This window comes from Thermobia domestica, chromosome 1 (assembly GCF_964235325.1).
Source record: "Thermobia domestica chromosome 1, izTheDome1.hap1.1, whole genome shotgun sequence".
Taxonomy (NCBI): Eukaryota; Metazoa; Arthropoda; class Insecta; order Zygentoma; family Lepismatidae; genus Thermobia; species Thermobia domestica.
The window spans coordinates 302016000-302039845 of NC_137454.1; the positions used below are offsets into that span (position 1 = coordinate 302016000).

General features: G+C 36.6%; 1 protein-coding gene across 3 annotated transcripts in view; it reads left to right on the top strand.

Moving 5' to 3' along the window:
• Window positions 1-15406, top strand: part of LOC145661714 (uncharacterized) — a 92056-nt gene extending 76650 nt beyond the window's left edge. For all 3 annotated transcript variants that reach the window (XM_081727053.1, XM_081727055.1, XM_081727049.1), the window contains 4 exons: window positions 6906-7052; window positions 8072-8298; window positions 10890-11066; window positions 14286-15406. In XM_081727053.1, the coding sequence (XP_081583179.1) occupies window positions 6906-7052; window positions 8072-8298; window positions 10890-11066; window positions 14286-14452 (718 nt within the window). In that variant the 3' untranslated portion in view covers window positions 14453-15406. The remainder of the gene's footprint in view (window positions 1-6905; window positions 7053-8071; window positions 8299-10889; window positions 11067-14285) is intronic.
• Window positions 15407-23846: the final 8440 nt, after the last annotated feature.

A 23846-nucleotide genomic window follows, 5' to 3' on the forward strand; every position in this document is an offset into this window, starting at 1 on the left:
AAATCAAATGAAATCTTAATGTTCCACGATTATGCCCTTTACGCTGAGGGAGACGGATGATTAAGGGAAGTGAATGACAACAGAAGAATTGGTGGAATGATAATGTGGAGGAAACGGGAGTACCCTGAGAAAACCTACAGACATGATCTTGTACCCCACAAATTTACTTGGCCGGAGATCGAACCAGGGGCCATACGCACCAGAGGAAAATGTTTTGCCGTTAAACCACCGTGCCCCACCATACAAGGATCGAGAACACTTAAAATTATAAGGGCGTATCAAGATAATGGTCCACCTATATCTATATCTATCTATCTATCTATCTATCTATCTATCTATCTATCTATCTATCTATATATATATATATATATATATATATATATATATATATATATATATATATATATATATATATATATATATATATATATATATATACAGGTGGACCATTATCTTGATACGCTCCTATAATTTTTAATTAGTAAATACAAAACGTTGAAATTTTGTATCATGCAAATATCAGCAAATGGATATTGTTTGATATCAGGCTAACAGTGTTGCCAACCCAACATAAAGTTACATTTTTTTTAAAAAATTGCACTTCCTCAAGTTATTAGATATTTCAAATCTATATAGTAAATGGAAACTTACAATAGCACACTTAGTATGAATTTTTGCAAACTAAGGAAGGTATAGTATCACAAATATTGAAAAAGAGCCCATATTTAGAGGCTTTTTACAACAGTAATAACACAAACAAGACAGATGAGGCAATGCGCATCCAAGGTATTACTACGGTCATCATAATGGGGCGTTTACATTTGGTCGATTTAGTCGCACGACTAAATCGACTCGCTGCATTTGCCACTAAATCAAAGCAACTAGGCCGAATCAGATCGATGGATGTGTTCAATTATTTCAACCACAAAAAATAGAACGTCTTTCAATTCAGTTGCCAGTCGATTAATCGTCTTCGATCAACAAGCGATTAAGTTGAAGTCCCGTTCACACGGTCGATTAAGTTGAAAGTGACGTCAATTCAACTGAATCGAACGCAAATCGACTAAGTGTAAACGCCCCATAAGACATGTTTCGAAGAAGTAGAAACAAAGTTCCAAGGAATTGACGTTTTAAATTTCTTTAAAGAACTTTATTTAAAGCAATCTAATTATCTTTAAAAAAATGCTTTAAAAAGTATCACATGCAACTACGTAGATGGTTTTGAATAAATATAAAGATCATAACCTCTTTTACAGCAGTTTGATACCTCAAACCGTTCTGGAGATATGGTAAACTCTGGGAAACTTTGCAACACTGCTCAAAGTTATGTAAATCCATGAACTTATTATAATTATAGTTGCCAAAAACTATTGTTGGGATGTTATAGAAGCAAAGGAAAGCAGCTACTCTATTAAGAAGTTACTACAAATATGCCATATTAAGCAATATACCTAGGTAGCAATTTTTACCATACAACTTTGTCATACCTCCGGAACGGTTTGATATATCAAATATCTGTAATCGGCTTGATACTCATTATGTCTATTCAAAGCCATCTATGTAATTGGGTGTGATACTTATCTAAACACATTTTCGAAATAAAATCCTTCAAATAAAGTCAAATTTCAATTCCATGTTCCTACTTGTTCGAAATATGTTGTTTCAGGGGCGCCCGAAGAAAATTTTCTAGAGGGGAGGTCCATCTCCATGGTTGCAATATTACTTCTGGTATTTATGGTATTTAATATATGCTATATGGTTTGCTATATTCAATATACATTTTCGTGAGCCAGAAGGGGCCCGGGTCCAACCCTGCCCTTCCCTTCAGGGCGCCCATGGTGATTTTCGTTTTTTTTTTTTTTTTTTTTTACATGGCATCCCCACCCATCCACACACACTCCTTCTCTCTTGCTTGCTGATAAGGCTAAAAATGTGTTAAGTGAGGCTAGGGCTCATTCATGTACCACAAGTCATCAAAATCGGCGCTTCAGTCTACGACGAGTTAGTCATCAAACATCGTTACGTTCATTTTTATTTATATAAATCACTATCGTCCGCACTCATATACAGGGTGGGCCATTTTAATTAATCCACGGAAATATCTGAAAAATGATAAAATATAGAAGAAATTTTTGAAGTATACGTTATATATTGCTAAGGGGGAAACCCAATTCCGCCAAAAGTACCCCTCCCCGCCCCCCGTAAATGGGGGTAACGGGGGGTAACTTTCAAATGTCAAATGGGAACATGGGTCGAGTAATACCTCGTTCGAAAGGTCTTGGAAAACTAAGTAACGCTGTACCAAAAGATGTTCCATATTGTGCACCGGTTTCAAAATGGCCGCCATAATATGGTTCGGAAACTCCAGTACCCGTAGTGTGAAAACCATGGAAGGTAAATGAATGGAACAAAATTGAAATACGTAAATATCATAGGGCATATCGAACGGTGTGGTCCCTGTGATCCCTGTGGCCCAGTGATCTAAAGGGGTCTTGGGGGCTAACTTCAAAATTTCAAATAGTAAAATGAGTCGAGTGGTACCTCGTTCGATAAATCTTGCAAAATCTAACATATTGCAGGAGAAAACGATTGATGTGAAATGGCAGTGTTCTCAAAAGGTCGCCGAAACATAGTATCCGTGTCAGAGAAAAGGTTTAGTACCCGTAGTATGAAAGCGATTGGAGATAAATCAACAAAAGAAAAACTGGAGTAGCTAACTGACGTAAGGCACATCGAGAGGTGTTGTCGGGGTGACTCGAAGGGCCAACTGAAAGGTATCCGGGGCCAAGTTGAAAATTTCAAATAGCAGCTTGAAGCGAGTAACATCACGTTACATAGACAAATTAATATCAAACAGCTTCTGTAAGAAAATTTTCGACATGAGACACCGTTTTCAAAATGATCGCAAAGACATGGTGACTGTGTCTAAGAAAACGTCTAGTGCTCATAGTATGAATACGGTTAGACATAAATGAAAATAATGAAAATTAAATAGGAAAACCACGGAGGCGTTCCAAGGCTCGAGAATAATACAGAGATAAAATATTAGAGTAAAATTGCCATAATGTATAGAGAGAAATCCAAGTCCTGCAAAATAATCTCTCCCTGCGCTCTGTATGTGAGTGGGGTGAAAAGTAAAGTGAAACTTCAAACGAGAACTCTACTTTAATTCGTAAATTAAGGCTAACCTTAGAAATAGGTATGGTGTGGTTGAAACATTTGTTTGTAAGGATGACGCTGTAGTGACTAAAAAAAGAGAAACTTTTATGCAATGCGTGCTGGTTATTCAGAAAGCATTTCGGGGATATACGTACACACCGTTTCGTCCCTCAAGCTCACAATATGACATGAATGCTAATAGTTAATCAAAATGTAACTGTGGCCATCCGCGTTAACTTAGTGCACCAATTCTCTATGCATGAAGTCTGCCTTCCAAACAGCATTGGCTAGGTCAAGCGTACGCCCGAACCGTTGTCCGGTCGGACATTGAAATTTTGAAGTTAGCCCACAAGACCCCTTCAGGGAGGCCACTGGGATCACAGGGATTACATCATTCGATATGCCCTATGATATTTACGTATTTCAATTTTGTTCCATTCATTTACCTTCCATGGTTTTCATACTACGGGTACTGGAGTTTCCGAACTATATCATGGCGACCATTTTGAAACTGGTGCATAATATGAAACATCTTTTGGTACAGCGTTACTTAGTTTTCCAAGACCTTTCGAACGAGGTATTACTCGACCCGTGTTCCCATTTGACATTTCAAAGTTACTCCCCGTTACCCCTATTTACGGGGGGCGAGGAGGGGTACTTTTGGCGGAATTGGGTTTCCCCCTTAGCAATATATAACGTGTACTTCAAAAATTTCTTCTATGTTTTATCATTTTTCAGATATTTCCGTGGATTAATTAAAATGGCCCACCCTGTATATATATATATATTTTTTTTTCAAGAAAATTGGTTCCAGTTCCGGAACCGAAACCCAGTAAAAACCATTCACGATTATCCGGTACTATTAACAGTCTTGTTGATGAAAGTGTGACAACAGGAAAACAAAAATATCGATAACGTAGTCGATGGTTAAGCAGATATACAGTATTATTCGTAGATCCATAAATACTCGTACACTATACCAACTCATCTTAGTTAATTCTGTCTCGTTCCCTTCCCTCTTTGCTTGCCCTCTAAGTCTCGCCGTCACTGTCTCCAGCAGGCCTAGTTACAGGTGGGTTACTAACGTAATAAATACTTACAGATACTTGTATTTGTTTAAATAGACAAATCTTAAATATGTCTCTTGGCCAAAGTAATTAATATAAGGCTATGTTTTATTTTGGAGGAACGCAGTTTAAATAATAGGTATGGATAACAATGCATGAATGTGCAGACAAGCAATCTGGAAGATAGACATAAGTCAATCTGTTAATAGAAAACGTAACCCGAAACTTCTTTCAACTGCCAGCAGATGGAAGTGGTAGTTTACTATTAACAGAAGCAACTGGGCCAAAAGTCACGAAGGGGTTAACTATAAATAACATTTTTTTTATTTGTCATTAGTTTTCATTGATACTTCACGGACTTAAAGACCAAGGATGGTAGATTGTTTACAACTATGTGTGGAATATAATCTCAGGTAGGTGTCCGCCATTATCGGTCTCACAGATACAGGCCTTGTATAACACATGATTTATGACAGGGATCAACATTATTTTCCAAGTGCCCGTACTTCTGGATTAATATTGTCTTTGAGCTGTTGTATTGTTTCTGGTTTGTTTACATATACTTTGTCCTTCAGAAGTCGCAAAGAAAATCAAGCAGGATGAGGTCAGGAGAACGGAAGGGCCAGTTTATTTCAGTGTTTCTCGAGATGATGCGATGGCCAAAAATGGTTCTCAGAAGTCCAATTGAGTCCCTTACCATCTGCTGTGGCTCCATCTTGTTGAAACCACAATAATCTCAATCATGTTTCGATATCAATCACAAGTCACCGTTACTGCATTGGCTTCATCTTCAAAGAATTATAGCCGAATGATCGCTTCTGACGTTGTGCCACACCACAGAGTGCACTTCACAGGATGCAGTTGTGTTGGCCCCTGTTGTGAATCATGTGCTACACAGGACCGTATCTGTGTTGCCCATATTGGCGGACACCTACCTGAGTCCGCACATAATTGTAAGCAATCTCAGATTCTTGATCTTTAAGTCTGTGAAATATCAATGGAAACTAATGCTAAATAATAATAATAAAAAAAGTTATTCACACACCTTCGCGACTTTTGACCCACCCTTTATAAGAATCTCATCTGTTTACACTACCTAAACAGCATTTCTATTCTTGTATAAAGTTTAGGTCTTCGCACAGCAAAAATGTTAAAAACAAGACAGCGGGCACGTAATAAACTGATAGGATTCCAGAAGATACAAAAAAAGGAAGAAAAAGAAAGAAAGAAAACTGAAAAGCTTTAAAAATATATAGGGTAAACCTACCTAACTTTGTGATATTAAGGAGGATGACTGAAAAAAATACACATGTCCAAGCAGGATAGATGTAATTTCTATATTAGGAAGGCCGAACATAAACACAACTGCTGTAGTAAAAGAAGCGCAAACAATACAAAAGAAAGAATACAAAGAAACAGAATACACAATATGTGTGAGGTACCTAACTTCGTGATTGCAATCCGTGAGGGTGTGTACCTAATTTCGTGATACGGTAGTGTACTCACGTTATATTAATTATCACCGTCTGTATCACTCATTTGTCATTGCACATATGCTGTACATGAAAATGGTTATGTCAGCTGATTAAAATTCTGGCTCCTTTCATGAAACCACCGTAAACAGAAGTAGCACTGTATGCAGGGGCTACAATTCTTTATTGAACCGTAGCGCTCGTTACTACTAGCGCTCAACTCATCATTTTTCTTACCTGACACTTGTTCTTTTTAGCTGGAGAACCACGTTGCACTGTTGTGACATTTGCCGTCGACGTTGTGGCTTGATCAGGAAGATGAACTGTTGCCTTCATGTCTCGTCGAGCTTTTCTGCTAGAAACAGTATTGTTTTTGTCAGGCAGGATTAAATTTGGTAACAGAAAAGACTATCCATCGGTGATGTACAACTACTGGTCTAAGCGAGTTATTCATTCTTAGCGCATACAGACCTAGTTGCGTCCAGGGAGGAATTGAGACGTCTTGGGGCTGTTGTAAGTGCTTCACTGGATACTGTGTGAGAATTTGGAGGAAATATTTCCGTTTTAGTGAAACCAGATATGATATTATTTACGGAAAATGCTTTAATGAAGGAAAAGTTGAAGAGGGAGTGAATCTCAAAACGACCATGAGCCATTCTGACACAAAATTTATAAGAATATGATGCAATTTGATAAGCGTCTCTTGCTTTACAGTTGCATTACTTCTTCAAGATTTCACACAAAATGACAACCAGAGTATTTTTAGAGCTAACGTCTGTAACAAAAGCTACACAATAACACCGTACACAGACACAAAATATTTGGTCTTCGAAGGTCAGTTGACTGAGAACCGCTTTCTACCCTGTGCACCAACTAACATCGTGAGTGACGTCCGCACGGTAACAGTTGCCACTGGAAAACCTTTTCACCACTTGTCGGTATTCCTACCCTCTCTTGAGCACTACTTAACTCTATCTATAATGCATACCTTTCTCTGTGAAGAATAATTTGTCTCGTGTCACGGAATAAGGAATATCACAAAGTTAGGTACGTTTATCCTATATTATTCACTGATCCAATGTCAACATTTTATCCAGTAATAGCTAGTTATATTTAAAATACCATTACGGGGTTATAATTCTATTGTAACTTCTTTTAAATTTTTATAACAATAAATTCACTAATATTTCTCATCTGCCTTTTTCAGGCTAAAAGAGCAAGCTGCGAACAAAGTTCGATTGCTTCGACATACTGAAAGTAATGAATCTACTCGAGACAAACTGTTAGCGAAGAAAGAACATGCAGAGTTTCTACTGATGTGTCTTCAACATTGTGGAGTTAGACAGAGTTTACGGTAAATATTGTTGATCTATTATATTTTCGAGTTTAATGAGATAATATTGGTCTTATTGCAATAAATATTGGTTTTCAATCATAGTGCAAAAGAATTAAATACTCACGATGAAAAAAGTAACTGAACTCTCTTGTACCTAGGTATTCCTGTAGTTCTCAACAAATAAGATGTATGAGGTGGTAATATTTAAGAATGCATTAGAAGTGCCTGCCCGTTAAGATCATTACGCTAACGGAAATTGTTTCGTTCCCCTTTCATTATGTAGCATTTTTCGATCCGCTTCTTGATGAGTTATTTTGGTGACAGGAAGAGTTTGGGAACTCTAATAGTTTTGAAATCATGTTAGCAAGACTTTGTGGTCAGAAGATAGAGGTTTAATACGTTTTAAATGATTTCCATCCGTATGATCTATTATCAGGTCAAGAACGCGCATTCCGGCTGGTAACTCCATAAATACAGCTCTATCTTATCCAGGGAAGTCCGGTGACTCTGCAGTAGAGCGCTCGCCTCTATTGTTAGGGGTTTCTGGTTCGATCCTAGGAGAAGTAAATTTGTGGAAGACAATATTGTCTCCATGGGCTTTTCTAATTTACTCCTACATTTTCATTTTGTCAATTCCTTCATAATCATTCACTTTCATCCGTCTCTTTTAGCCTAGAGTGCATAACCATGGACGGAATTTTTTTTGGGTTACCTTCTTAACTTTTCCCTAATCGATTAAAAATATACTGATGTTTTTTTATCATAAATATTTAGGAAAACTGTCTTTTATGACATGTAAATGTTGTGATAGATAGTTAGACGCACTAGGCAGGGGCATACCCATTGGGATGGTCCACCGAGCCCGGGCTTCCCCAAAACTTGTTTGTACTAGAGGCGCAATTACAGGGGTCAACTCAGTCCGAACCCCCATTCAATCTTTAGACTTTGAATCTCCTGAGAAAGAAATCTGGGTGCGGGCCTGAAACTAGGACACCTCTTTTCATAATATTGAACGTTCTGTTATTTTATTTATTTAGGTACAAAAAGAAACGTAACTCACTGAGGGAAGCAATTCAAGCTGAGAAAGTTAGGAAGCAGGAGATATTGAAAGAGATTGCGAGACAAGGGGAAATCATCATTGAGCTACGAATTGCAATGAAAAATATGTACAACATCGTCCGAAGGATAGATCCAGAATATCTTGAAGAAGAACGACCAGATGTAGAGGATAATCCGGCGACCGCTTTTGAAGACATCAAGGAGCGTAAGTATTTTAATCGTTGAGCTGAGCGAAACGAGAACTGTGTGTGTTTACTTTGCATTCCCACGTGTTCTCATCTCGAAAAAAAAAAATAAAATAAAAATAAAAAAAAAAAGATAATTAACACTCATGTCCAAAATTATTGTCGCATGTCTATAAATATGTTGTAGGAATATAATTTGATAACGAATTCACTCGGTATTTCTTATCATGTTAGTATGTGCATAATCGGCAAAGACATGTATGTGGCAAATTTCATCTCAAAAGAGCAGTAAATAAGAACAATAAAACGAAAATAAAATTTCCTTGTCCATTTAGCAACATTTTGTTTTACTCGTTCTAATTTTCGTATTTATAATTCCTTTCCTATAAAATTTACCACAAATATATATTTCCCGATTATACACATAGTATCAGTATTAAAAGTACCCTGCAAAATCATTATCGAATCATATTCTTACAAGAAGACAGTTATAGATATTCGACAATCATTCTGGATGTGAGTGTACATATTTAGCAATAGTGACATCCTTTAATAATAAGGTTTATGTGTCTGATTAAGCTTAATAATCAGAAATAATAACTTAAAAGCCCATGAGGACATTGAAACTTACTTTGCATTCTTATTCATGTATAAACTGTAAAATAAAATTTAAAAAAATTATAGTGATTGTATAAATGTGTAGTGGTTCTGTTGGAAAACTATATGAATTGTCGTACGTGCTGGAATTTCGAATAGTCTAGTAGTCTGTGGTTGATTTGTATTAGAGTTAGCAACTGTAATTAGAGAAGAATTTTTGGTTTGGTTATATATTTCTAGTAGAAGGATTCTTTGCGTATAATTCTTGAGAAGAAATAATATATTAAACTCGTATTAAGATCGCTAAAAACTACTGTTGAAATATTCATATGGAGATGCTAAACTGAGTTTAATTTGAGAAATTATGTTCATACTTTAAGTTGATTATTAATTGTTCTCTTTTTTGCTTGTTTGTTTTTTATCTTTCTATGATTTAATATTTTTTATGTTGATCACTTTCAGCCAATTGGCCTTGTGCTGTATGAAACTTAGTGAATAAATACATAATAAATAAAAATAAGTTATTGATAGAGTTATGGCAGATTATGACTGCACAAATAAGTTGAAGGAGACCAATTATTATAATCGATCTCGCAAGTTAAATTTTATAAGCCTAACTTATTTGGCACAGTGCATTTTTAATCCAACAAAGTTTCCATATTGATAAAAACAAAGACATTGAAACATGTGTTGGCCCAAGTTGCCTACAGAGGAGAGCTTTGATAAACTTCAGACCTTAATGTTGACACAATATAGCATATTAATTAATGCGATGCAATTTATTATGGTAATGAGGAGTCAGACAGCATTTTACTACTTTGACCAGTGCTTGGATACTCCACATGATAAGCTAGTTTTCGGAATGGATAGTGAGCCAGCAAATACACAGGCAATCTATTATCATCAAAGAATACAATATTACATTTCAACAGACAATAGACATTGCGCAAATAAGCAAACTGAGGTGATTTTAATTAGCTGAGATTTACAGGGTGAATTCGGAGAAACACTCAAAGGAAATAAAATAAAGTTCATCTTCCGGATCAGAAGCATAATCTACAACTACTTGTAACTCTTCACAACAACCAAATGCAGATCTGAAAAGTTTCACTTCAAGGTACATGTCCGGCGTGGAGAATGCAGTGTTTTCAATGTACCGGAAGATCGCTTTGCCCAGGTTGTGTACACAAAACCAACAGGAAGCAGAAGGTCTTGATGTACAGCTGTTAACTATTTAAGATAATGAAAAATTGGATCGCAATTTAATTCAACATAAAAATATGAGGCGTTTAGTTAATGGATGTATACTTTTCCAGAAAATGCAGAGTAACTAATTTTTAAGGCGTTAAAAAGTATGTCGTTCATTGCGGAATGATGCAGTTGATAGTTTCTATTCTGCTGAAATAGTTTATTTATTTATTTATAGGTCTACTATATATGAAAAATATAGCTGCACTGTATTAAGTATCGGATTGTATCTATTTTTGTTTGACTTCTAACAGTGACACAAATACTTCTAACAGTGAAGCATATATTCCTAATAGTGTCTCCATACTTCTAACAGTGACACATATACTCTAAACAGTGACAAATACTTCAAACAGTGACGCATATACTCTTAATAGTAACACACATACTCCTAACAGTGACGCATATATTACTAACAGTGACATGCATACTTTTAACAGTGAGACACATACTTCTAACAATGACACACACACTCCTAACAGTGACGCATGTACTCCTAATAGTAACACATATACTCTAACAATGACACATATATTCCTAAGAGTGACACACATATTCCTAACAGTGATGCATATAACCCTGACAGTGATACACATACTCCTAAAATTGACGTCTATACTCTAACAATGACATACATACTCCTAGCAGTGGCACATATACTCCTAACAGTGACATATAATACTACTTCTAATTAATCTTGAAATAAACCAAATTTAATAAATTATATATTTGTTTTCTCCTTAATAATTCACTTCCTTTTATTTAGCCCTAGCAATGCTCAGTGAACTTAAAGAGAAAATCAGTAAACTGATGTCAATGGTGCCTCAGATGGATGAAGCTAAATGGAAGGCACTCCAAGAATCATTCAATGAAATTATGCTCTCGCAAATTGGTCCGAAAATGATTCGCATCGAGATGGAAGAAGAAGAGGAAGAAGTCCTCTGTAAGTATTTATCTTCTAACATATACAGTATATAGGGGTGGCTAGGTCGGGCTAAGTCGGAGCAAACAGTTACTGCCCGACTTGTTTTTGTAGAATCACTCATTTCTCGATTACTTTAATGTAGCCATGTGTTCTAAGAATGCACCTATATATTGATTACGCCATATATTTAAAAAAAAAAAAAAGTTTTCTTAAGAACAAAGTTATAATTTCCAAGTTCCTACTTGTTTCGATCAATCCCAGGATCCGAGAAGGAGGCTCGAAGTACTACCCTTTTACACTTCCTTTTGAGTGCTTATGATTTGATGTAACTAAAAATGCTCGCTTTTACGATGTATAAGAAAAAGAAGGGCAAAAATCTTGTTTCCAGTTCATAGTAGTAATTAAACGACTCACTGCGCAATTCAGATGCATGCATACCTTTTCTTTCAAAAGAAACGCAAGCCTCTTCAGATGCCTTGTATTGCAGTTGTATTTATTTACGAGCAATTGCTTAGGGCAATAGAAGCACACCCTGATTACAATCTCAATTGTTGAGATCCGAACACAATTTAAATAAGTAAGATCTTTCTACGTATACTCATGTACTTGAATAGAGAAACGACGAAATCTCTGAAGATACTGGAAACCTACGTTGAACAAAATTAGAGATATGTTCCGGCGGAAGTTTCATAGCTCGGGCCGGGGAAGGGGGACAATTCACTCATGGACCATCACCTGAAATTATCATTACATGTGAATGCGAACTTCAGTGTGATTAGTAAGAGCAAGCACGAGCAAGTCCTAGCCGTATTACGGTCAGCGTGCCCATTGGTGCCCAAAACCAAACCAATAAGATGAATGAGCGCGAGTCTTGTTGAAAATAGCGAGTCTGAGCTCGTATAAGTGCGATTGCATTTGTTGATGACGTGTGTGTGACTTCCTTTACGCCGAAATGGATCGCCTCTCCACAGTTCCTCGTGTTTGAAATAAACGCGTGTTGCAATTTTTTCCCACTCTTTTCGACGGTCTTAGCTCTGAAACGAAGTATTTTTATCCGTAAGCCCATACAATTTTTATTTCTTCTTTTGATCTAAAGGATCACCCCTTGAAGGTGGTCAGTATATTTCAGTAACACCCTGTATATGTTGGATAATCTCAACATCCGTGTTCGGGTTTCGATTTCAAAACCTCTGATCACCTCGGAGCAGAAAGAAAAGGATGCAGAGAAATAAAGTTGGGACCACCGATGATTACTAGTAAGTAATATGTCGAATGTGCCATCTTTCTACTTATTTCTAACAGCAGGATAGGATTATGTATGACGGACCCCCTAAGAGCAGTGTGCTCCGAACTACTCACTTACTACTATTGAACATGTCTGTGCTTTTATGCTGACGTGATCCTCAATTTCATGGTGTTCCGTTCATCCTATTTGTTCTCAAAATGCGAATTACTGACAGTGATTATGTAGACAACTTAGACCATGTGCGTATTGTGCTACAAACAGGGCTGGATTAACCATTAAACAAAATAAGCACGTACTTAGGGCATCAAGAGAAGGAGCACAACAGAACTTTCCCATAGCCGAATATACCATGAACTATATGGTGCAATGTTGCAAATGGTGCAGCTGAATAGATCCGCAAAAGGGGCTCCAACATTAATTTTAAAAAAATACATATAGATATATATCCAATAATAAAAGAACATTCAGAAATTACAGCTTCCGCCAAGAGTCACGAAATCAACGAGGAAAAATACTCCCCTGTAGCCTACATAAAGACAGGGGAATTTTTGCATGCAACCTGTTAAAAAAAAAAAAAATCCATCTAACTACGCATTTTCTTTTATAGTGTAAATACAATTGTATTTTATGATTTATTATTGTTTACATGTTGAATACATATATTTCATCATAATCATCATAGGTATTACGCGTACCATTTTCTGTTTTGATACCGTAAATCAATTGTACCAGTACTCTTCTTCTTCCCTTTTTCTATTTCCTGCCAACATACCCTCTAGTACGTACTTGATCATACAGTTCCTTCTTAGCCAATGTCCGAACTAGTTTTTCTTCCTCTTTTTGGTAATCTCTAAAATTGTTTTCTTAACCAATATCTCTAACAGCCTCTCATTCGTTTTCCGCTCGACCTAGCTAATTCTCTCCATTTTTCTCCACACCCACATTTCGAAAGCTTCCAGTCTTTTTTAATCACTTTTGCGTAATGCTCATGTTTCTGCCCCATACAATACAATACTCCACATGAATTATGAGACTTTTTTCTCAACTCTTTATTCTAGGTCCAACAAATTGGACTTACCTTTCTCCATTCCTATTCTTGCTTTTATTTCTGTTCACACTTCGTATCATCACTAACAATGCTATCTAGGTGAAAAAAAAAACTAGTAATCTATTCCATTTTTTCCTCTCCTACATCTATATTTGACATCGAGAGCTTTGTTCCAAATCATCATTGATTTTGTCTTTCTAATATTTATTTTCATTCTACCTCGTACTGAAATGCGTCTTCATTTTGTAAGCACTTTTTCACTATCTCTTCTAGATAGATATTAAATAATGTTGGCGTGAGATACCATCCGTGTCGAACTTTCCCTCTAATTGCACTCTCTGCTGTCATTTTCTCTTATATTTCAAAAAAAAAAAAAAAAAAAGTACCCTGTTAAGGGTCTTCACTACATCGAAATTAAACTACCGCTAATTTTAGTTTTTCTGTATATCTTCAAAACAAATAAAAATATTCCACAAGTAGAAACGTAGTGAACTAGACAATATGATTTTGCATGTGATACCGTTATTACAACTCATTTATCTGCTTTCAATTTGCAACTGTAGATAGATTTAGCATTTTTTGCGGGTTCTGTAAATAGCGGCATACCAAAAGCAGATAGGTGAATTGTGGTAAAGGTATCACATGCAAAATCGTATTGTTTACTTCACTACGTTTCTGCTTTCCGAATATTTTTTTTATTTGTTTTGAAGATATTACAGAAAAATTCTAAAATTAGCGGTAGTTTAATTTCGCTGTAGTGAAGACCCTTAATTAGATCGTATATATTGTTTTCTGTCTGTTTTGTCTTAGCGGTGACACATTAATCCTAATAGTGACACACACTACTTGTAACTATCAACTGTGGGAAATGTATAATGGAATTTCATTGTTAATATGCATGATACTAACCATATCACTCATACCTATTCTTTTTCTCTTGTAGGCATAGATTCTGATGGAGAGGTTGCAGACGGAACTGTGTTGACGAGAGCCGAAATAAAGAATAGGAGCAGTGTAATCATGGCTCAATTCCGAAGACCTAAGCGTGTCGTAGAAAGCCAGAAACGATACGAAGTCCGAGAATACGTGCGTAGACTAAAGTGGATATAAATAAATAGTAGGGAATAATTTCAGATGAAACCTGTAGTCAACAACTAGAAGGTCGTAGTATATCCTAGAAGAGGTTTCCGAAATGGCAAATATCAAGGCTGAAAATCATTAGCAACGATTTTCTCATTACAAAGGAAGAAACGCAAGATTAAGTTATAGCTTACATCAATGAAGACTTAAATATTCAGGAATATCTTTCAACATGAAGTCACAAAGAGTGGAGTGAAGATTAACAAAGTAGGTAGATAAAAGAAACGCCATCTTGATACATATACTGCGTGAAAGAACGAGCTTTGTCCAAAAAAAAAAAAAAAAAAAAAGTTTTTAATGCTTAGGGAGGAATTGCAAGTTTGGCTTGGAATCTCGACAGTTATTTGGATTTGATTAACTTTGTATTATATTCACTTACAGGCTATTTATAAGCTAAGACCAGTTACAATAGTACTCGAAGCAATTATGTATTAGAGTAAATTAATTATTTGTTAAATGATGATACTTCAGTAGATTACTAATGTTTTAATAACATATTTTTAACGAGCTGAAGTTCAGAAAAGGCCTTTCGCCCAAGTCAGTTCTTTCATCAAAGTTATTCACTTAGTGGACAGGACGAAGACTTTCGAAGCTATTGTGTGTGTGTATATAAAACTATAAATCACTAACCTAATGATATCTGACAAAGTCTTCCACATTCTCTGTAAAGCTAATTGATTAAATTTCAATAATGGTATTTGGAAAAGATACTTTCTTGTGTCTCGTGTGAAAAATGAAAATTTAGCTATATTCAATGTTTAGTGAAATTTATGCATGTGTATAATCTGTAAATATTTTTCTTTGACATATGTATCTGTAAGATGGTCGCTGAAGAATCGAAATATTTGAAGTAATATGTTATAACAATTACGATATTTGCCAGTTTATGAGTGTTTTGTTTTCTAAATTATAATAAATATGTTGTAAAAGTATATAATTTTAACAATATTTTATTATATGCATTACTAATTACAGAGGCTGATTCGCTTCCTTCGGAACACCTTACATTACAGACAGCAACACCTGTCAATATCAATACGATTTTTTCCATACCAACAAAACTGTACACACATACGTGTCAACTTCTCAAGTGATCTGTAACAAAGTGAAGGTGCTGTAGTGTGCAAAACAGGTCCGTAACTTGTGGGGGGCAGGGGGCAACTGCCCGTCAGGAAAGCTACCTACCGTTCGAGGGGGCCCATTTTAAGACAAAATTTTCTTACTCCATATACGATACGAACATGAAATTATAAATGAAGCATGAAACAGGTTCATTATATTACATAAACAAAACAGCACACAAAAGGTCAATAAAACAAAAATGAGTCGTGGGCCCAGTTCAGCAAAAAATGTCTACTAAGCTCTTAGGGGCCCTAGAAATAATATTTATTCATATGGCTTTGAGATTTGTCAATATTGTCCCCTTAATTAATTTGCCATGTATCAGAGGCGTAACTTAAGGCCCCACAAGCTCCGGGAGGGGGGCATAAAGAGTAAGAGAAAGATAGAAGAAGGGGCCCCAAAATTAGAAAAACAACTTTTCTAGGGGCCCAAATACGGGTATTAATGTTTGCCTCCCCCCCTTCCCCAGAAAGAAATCTAAGTTACGGCGCTGGTGCCAAATGTCTCCACAACAGTAGCTTTTGGGAAGAGTATTTCATGACTCTTTTTCATGCACCTTGACCATTTCCCGCATAACAGAACAATGTCGAAAGAATGGCTTTTGTGATAGCACAGGCGATTGCTTGAACTTGTGAACATCAACCACTTTTATAACTCATATAGGCAACAAAATGGCATCCAAAGGCAAACAATGCACCAATGAAACTCAAAATAGAAAATCCAAGATGTGGTGGATTGTGAAAACTCATTACCACAGCGAGCTTCTCCGTGGCTAAGCGGTTAGCGTATGCGTGTTTGGTGTGGGAGACCCAGGTTTGATTCCCGCCGGGACCTCGTGTGGTTCAGATTCCATGTTAATCAGTAAGTCCCGTCTCATATAGCCTCGTTGCTGAAAGGGGAGTTAAACTCAAAATCAACTCAACTCAATCAACTATTACCACAAGGTGTTATGTCCAAACAATTATGTGTGACGAAATCAACAATGAATCATGAAACCTGCCACAAATTGAGGTTGCAAACTATCCGCAAGACCAGTGGCATACTTCCATATTAGGACATATCACGTAGCAAAAAAAGGGTAGAAAGACACAAATGTGCGCCGTCTATCTGGTGTCTGTTAGAAATTTGTTGTGACAATGAACAAAGCATATATCTACCTAACTGATTGTAGAAAATTGAGTACAATTACCTACAGAGATGATCATGAAAAGAACCGATATAGGCCTAACTTAACATGTCAGGCAAGTGAAATTTCTAGAAAGATTACTAGCAAGGCGTTTACAACAGAAGCAAGTTCAAGATTCGTCAAGCTGAAACTATTCAAAATCAATGCTGCTTATTACCAAAAACATTTCTTATCTTCAGTTTACACAGACGAGATACCAGTATTGTATGGCGGCGACCCCAACATGTGGAACAGCATTAACACAAAGCTTTAAGTCCATAGTCAAAACATTGCAGATCTTTTACCGATGCATGGCACGTACAACTCGTAGTCATGCTCTTCCGTTTGATGATATTCCATTACAGAGTCCAGAAACTAGTTGAATGGATTAATTGTCCTTTGTATGTACTGTCCTGTACGATCAAGTTTACTGGTCCATACTGATGGCCATCCCATAAAGCATGATCGTTGGTGACTGGGAGGAAAATGATATAGTTAAGTAATAATTTAAATTTGTTCCGTAGGAAACGGATCATCTTTTTTATAATATCTACTGTAATTCTGCCACTTAAACAGAAATGACTAATAATATACATTCGTCTGTAGTATGTTAAAATTAAGGGCGATGACAAGACTATAGAATAGTTGAAGACCCAACTAAATGTGTGTCAAAATGCAATAGCAATCGAGTAACTAGGCCTACTTGAAGTTAATACAACTCAATTTCAACAGAGGCAAGTGGTCCCAGCATGTCTACGACTTTAGTGTTATTTCAATAGCAACGTTCTAGTGTTGAAGTTAATACGTGCCTATTTGACAAACAACCAGTGTTGAGCGGTGTGAAAATAACAGCGTGGCGGTGTTAAAGAACTAGGTGAATTAACAAAGAAAGGTGGAAATACGAGCAGTGCTACGGTGCTCTTTCCATATATTCTCTGTTGTTAGTAACACCTCACCTCGCATGGTAAATGCAAGGCGTTGAGGTACTTATATTGATAAGTGTATTCGTCAGTGATAAGCCAAACTCTTTATTTGCTAAGAACAGTCACTTAGCAAAGGTATCACAACTATCTCAAAATCCTCTGTACTATACTGTAATCTTTAGAGTATATTATCTTACAGGGCTGTCATAAGCATTGCTGGATTTAGGGAGGGGTGCACGTGCACCCCCCTTCGTTGTAAATATACACTAGGAATGCAATGGATGTACCCGATTGCAATGAAATGAGCTGAGCGAGCTTAAACTACGTAATCATTCCTGGCCATTATGCAATAATAAATGCCATTTTTAATTGTTCACAAAAAAATCGCGTGAAAACTTTTTCCCCATGTTAAGTCTATGCAAGCGTTTTTCGGTGATTATTCCTCGATGGTACATCGGATTTTTGATTTCGACCTATGTTGTCACTCAGCACGACATACTCTATCAGCGTGCTAAGTTTGGTTGAGATCGGCCAAACGGTCTAGGAGGAGTTCGCGGACAACCAAACGGCTAACCCGAGTATAAGAGCTTCGCTTCGCTCAGCTCAACTAACTAAAATGATAAGCTAGCAGTGAAAATAACAACATTCCCGAAACTTTATGTCTTCATGTCTCCGTCTGTGACGTTTTGCAAAATCAATGGTTTAAGTCAATTTTCTGAAGGTTGAATGGAAAGTATTCACCAAGCAGAACAATATAACATTTGCCAAGTAAGGAAGGAAACAAAAGCCAGGAAGAGAGAAGAACAATTTTTCCTGCACATCACTTGCGATTCTCTTTAAAAATCCACCCACCCACCTTTGTTCTATGTATCAGCGTTGTCAGGTGTAAAGAATATGGTCACATGTAACTTTGAAGAGTTTCAATGAGACTGGTTGTTTTGGTAATAATTCATCCCCCTCAGAAAATCCTGGATCCGATCCTGGTCATAAGCATCTAAGTAACTGACATTGATAATTTTGTATGTTTTTATTTTTAGCTACTATTAAAGCCTTACGCAGTATATTTGACATTCATATCATTAGCAAAAGTGCTGCCATTTGTTTTCAATCTTCTTACAATTGTTATCGGTGTATTTCAACCCATAAAGACACTTGAAAATGGGGCTAAGTCAAGAACACTTGACACTTTCTGTACCACATTTTATTATCCTTCATCCAGATGATGGCGTTGAAAAGGTCTTGATCCCTTGAGAACTGCGTTGATGTCAGAAATCAGCTCCGGGCCCCGAAGTTTTGGGTGTAAACCTTTACTCTGGTTCAATCTCAATAATTACTTGATTGCTCGATATAAAACCATAAGTTCGGTTATAAATATGGTTTTATCTTGCACAATGAAGTATTGATATTAAGCCACAGAAAAGGTCTGCGACAAATAAAAAATTGGAGGCCCAGATCCCAGTGGCGGCTAATGTTAGTGTTGCAGCGTTGCGCAACGACCAAAGTATTTCAAGAAAAAAATATTATCAATATTAGTAAAGAACAGAAAAAAAAACTTTTTAATAGTTGCATATATACACTTTAAATAACATATTTTTTACTTCTGTAACTGTCCGTTCCGTTAATCCGTTTTAAAAAGCGAAAAATAATCCGTCACAGAGTCTCTAATTTATATTGTGTTGCAGCGATCATAAAACGACCAGATTCCTTCAGCGCGGCAATTGGAGCAAGTGTTAAGTCTCCTTTCCCCTGTCTCAGAAGTTAAAGGGACTGGTCGTTGCAGTGCTTCTGCAACACAGCACGGTTTCCAGTGAACGAGAATGTTTTTCAGGCTAAATAAGATTTCTGATTTAGTTTTTTTTTTCACTAGCAATTAACAAAGGGAATTTGTTTTTATGCCTTCATATTTTTTAAATTTCGGGACTATACTGAAGCAAATCAATATAATGACAATTAAAAAAAAAAGTGATTGCAGAATTACAAAATAAGAAAGAAAATGTCTAGTAGATGAGAAAACAAATGAATGTAGACCCGCAATTACAAGTTAATTCTTAGCTTATATTGATAATGAAGGCTTCTTCTACAGTAATTTGTGAATCAAATATTAATAAGTCAGTATGTAGAATCGCTCCTCCCCCATCTGTGGATAATATTTTAGTATGAACATATTTCTTTTATAAAATAAGTATATTTTATACTCTTGATAATTTCCACATGAAACTGTATGATGGAGAACGCCACATTGAATTTGGGACTAGTTAGCAATGTTCAGGAGCGTAGCCACGAGGGGGTCCACCGGGTCCGGACCTCCCAAAAATTTCGAAACTTCACTAATATTTGTAGACTTTCTTCCAGTGGCGTAGCACACTTTTACGCCCTCCCGCAAAGTATAGAGAAGGGGTCCTAGTTGTAAAGCCGATAGAAGTAAGATTGAAGTTCTACTTCTTTAAATCTTTATTCATAGAAAGACTTCGGGGCCCCCTATACCTCGGGGCCCCCCGCACTGCGGGGGTTGCGGAGGCAGCTGCTACGCCACTGGAATTATACTTGTTTAACAGAGAAATGATTGATGTAGGCTAAATACTTTATTTTACGCCTCATCATGTATTCTTCTTTTCTTATAAAAATAATCATTCTATCATTTTTTTCTAAAAAATATACCGGTAGATGACAGTAAGTAAGAATTACTTATCGTCTTTTCGGGTGCAGTATAAGACAGGTTCCATATTATGTAGACGTATTGGACCTCCCTCAAATACTTTGGACCCCTCGCAGTTAACATTTCTGGGTGTAGAACTGGCAGTGCTGTTTGTTTTAATGTTCTTTGATTTTTGGCTTCTGTTACATGCTGATCCTTCATCTGGCGGGTTTCGAGGTTTCCTTTCCAGAACATATCACATTGATAAGCATTGTTTCGCCTCATGTGGAAGCATATTGTGTTCATCGTGCATTGCGTAACAACCAAGACGGATGATTTGGAATGTAGTTTTTTTTCTTTTACGCACATATGTGTGTGTGTTGATGTATGAATATGTGACATTCGAAATTCATATACCAGTACCTATTTTGTATCAGCTGTTTTGATTTTTAATTATTAGGTTTAATTTCATTGTATGTCTTTAATTCTGTAAATAACCTACACATTCTGAATGAATTGTATACCATGACTTCTGAAAATAACTTACAAAAAACATTGACCAGCTTTCAACCGAGGAAAAATTTGCAATTAAGGCTTAGACAAAACAAGCAAAGGGCAATTCAGGAGAGTGTTCGAAAAAAATCCAGTTTAAATTTACAGGATATCTTATGGCAGTAGTGTTGTTTGCACCAGATACATTTCATCAATTTATTTTAACTTTTCCTTTATAAACTGTGAATAAAGTGTGTTCAATGTACATTTTTTATAACACTAATCTCAGCTACGAACTCTCTTCAGTCAATGCTGAAGAGGAATTCGGATCACTGCTAGGAACTGAGTTTGCTAGAATGAATCGTTCGCAATAATCTAGAAAAATATTTATTGAATCTACAAAGCTTCTGAAATTAATATTAACTGTACCCATGGCGTCGGCAAAACACGAAAAGTTTTTTTCCACATGAGAAAGAATTGACACTTTCAAGGAATTGAATGTCCCAAGAAAGGTTATCACCATTATGGTTATGCTTTCTATCGAAAAAGACCTGACAATAAGAATACCAGAGTTCAACCAGCATGTATTAGACAGATTTGCTCCAATCAAAGAGAGGAGAATGAACTTACTAATTAATTAAGGTGATTAATCGGATAAAATGTTCTGCATTTTTTAAATTTTTTTAAAAATTTAATTTAACATGTCACATACCATTTGTATCTAAAGTTTTGCTGGTTAGTCAATGAGTCAACTTTATATCTTTTGTCTCTTATAGTTCGTACTGCAACACCCGAAACCACAACCCACCGGCCGCCACTGCCAGATCCGATTCTGACATCAACACGGTGTTCAAGAGGCCAAGACCTTCTCTACGCCACCAATCTCGTACAACAACTCCACGTCTAAAAGGCAAATAGAATGGACCCGAATGCAATACTTCGGAACCTCATTTCTGGAGCTTTGAGACCAGGACCTAATTTCTGACATTACCCTGTTCTCAAATGACTAGGACCTTTCCAATTCCACCGCCCGCGTCGAACAACTTCATGTTGAGAAGAGGAATAGAAAGGACCCGAGTCATAAACTTCTGAGGTTTCGAGGCTAGGGCCCGATTTCTGACATCTCCGCTGTGCTCAGACGACCCGGACCTTTCCTACGCCACCACACTCGTTCAACAACTCCATCTTCAAATGGATTTCTATACAACCAAAGGTAGTTTGTCAAGTTTAACAGAAAGTCCAAAATAAGCTTCATGAAAACAACTCTTGTTTGTAAAATGATACATAATGATCGCTTTTCGCTGTTGAAATGGTTAAGGGCGCCGATTTCTCTGTAAATAGGGGGGGGGGGGATATTCAAATGCAGAAGGCATATATGAGGATTTTAAGACAAATTATGCATTCAAATTATGTCAAATATTGTATATTCAAAAATACAATTCGAAGGCCCACATGAGCTTTAAGGGGGGCCCGGGCCCCTGGAATCGGAGCCCTTGGAAATGGTCAGTCCAAGCAGTTTGATAAAAATGCAGCGTAATCGTAACAACAAAAGCTGCACCTCTTATATGAAAAAAAAAGGAAAAGATGAGTGTAGGGGCTCCGAATTCTACTTCGCCCCGGGCGCCACAATCTCTAGCTACGGTTCTGTCCAGCAGGTCTTTCTCTATTTCTCAAACATAAAATCACTTCGAAAGCTCATCGTACTCAGTCCACAAAGGAAATCAGTAAAACGTGCACGCCATCGAAAACAGTTATTTCCAGCAGGCGTTCCAAACTTAGAAGCAACAATTGCAACAATATATTAATAATGGAGGTAAATACTTCGAAGGAAATAGTGGTTTAAAGTTTGTATAATGCGCAATAAACAAGAACTGCGAAAATTCTATCTTTTTTGAACACATCCTGTATTTTGACAGAGGCAACCCTCCCATTTCTTTCTGTCCTGACGTGTATTTGGTGACTTGAATACTAATTTGTAATGACCACAGAGCACAAGTAGCTAGGTGATTCTCCTAAAAGTGCATCAACCATAGCGTATGTATAAAGATACAACAATGCCATTTCAACTTAAAAAATACTTCTAAATTATCCTCCTTTCGGTACTATGAAGACGAACTGAAGCGTGTAACAAAGTTAATCCAAAAACACCCTGCAAGACATTTTTTTTTTTTGTACATCTTTGGTAAATGAAAAACGCAAAATTATTCTCTAGTTACACAGTGAAGTGACCGAAACACAAGTTTTGCTTGTTCACCTTCGGCGTGGGAGACCCGGGTTCGATTCCCGGCGGTAGCTCATGTGGTTCGGATTCCATGTTAATCAGTAGGTCCCGTCTCATATAGCCTCGCTGCTGAAAGAGACAAACTGAAAATCAACTCAACTCAACTCAAGTTCTGCATGTAAAATTATAAGCAAAACAAAGTACTGCATTACAAAATATATAAACGATCTTATACAGAAGTGAATGTATACGTTGTGTACTCCATCATCTAAAGTAAACGCACCAGATTTCGACAGGTTAAGGACCTTTTTCAAAATCAATTGCCTACTGTGGCCATAATATTGGTCGGTGTTGGCCCATTTTTTTCCTTGAAATATACAGTCTCTACTAATACTAAAAGTCACTTCAAGACTCAAATGCTAATGTTAAAATTTTTTATGAAACTGAAACTCGCCAATGGAACCCGAATTCGACACACTTCACCTGGTTTCGACAGTTTCGGTACCTGAATTCGACACCGTCAATTATATCCATGTAAAACATTAAGTCTGCATTATTAGTAATAGTAATCTCTTCTCAGCTTCAAATATTGTTTTATTATTATGCAGAAATTATCAGACGGGCAAAAGAACACAACTTAAATTTTCTGAACTGAGTAGTTACTTCGATGATCCTCAATTCGATATGCAGGAACCTGATTTCGACATTCCATGTCAAACTGAGGTTACAACTATCGGAGAATTATGCAACAAATAGCTTTATGAAAGACTTTGAACATACTTGTACATTTAGATGTTCAGTTAAAA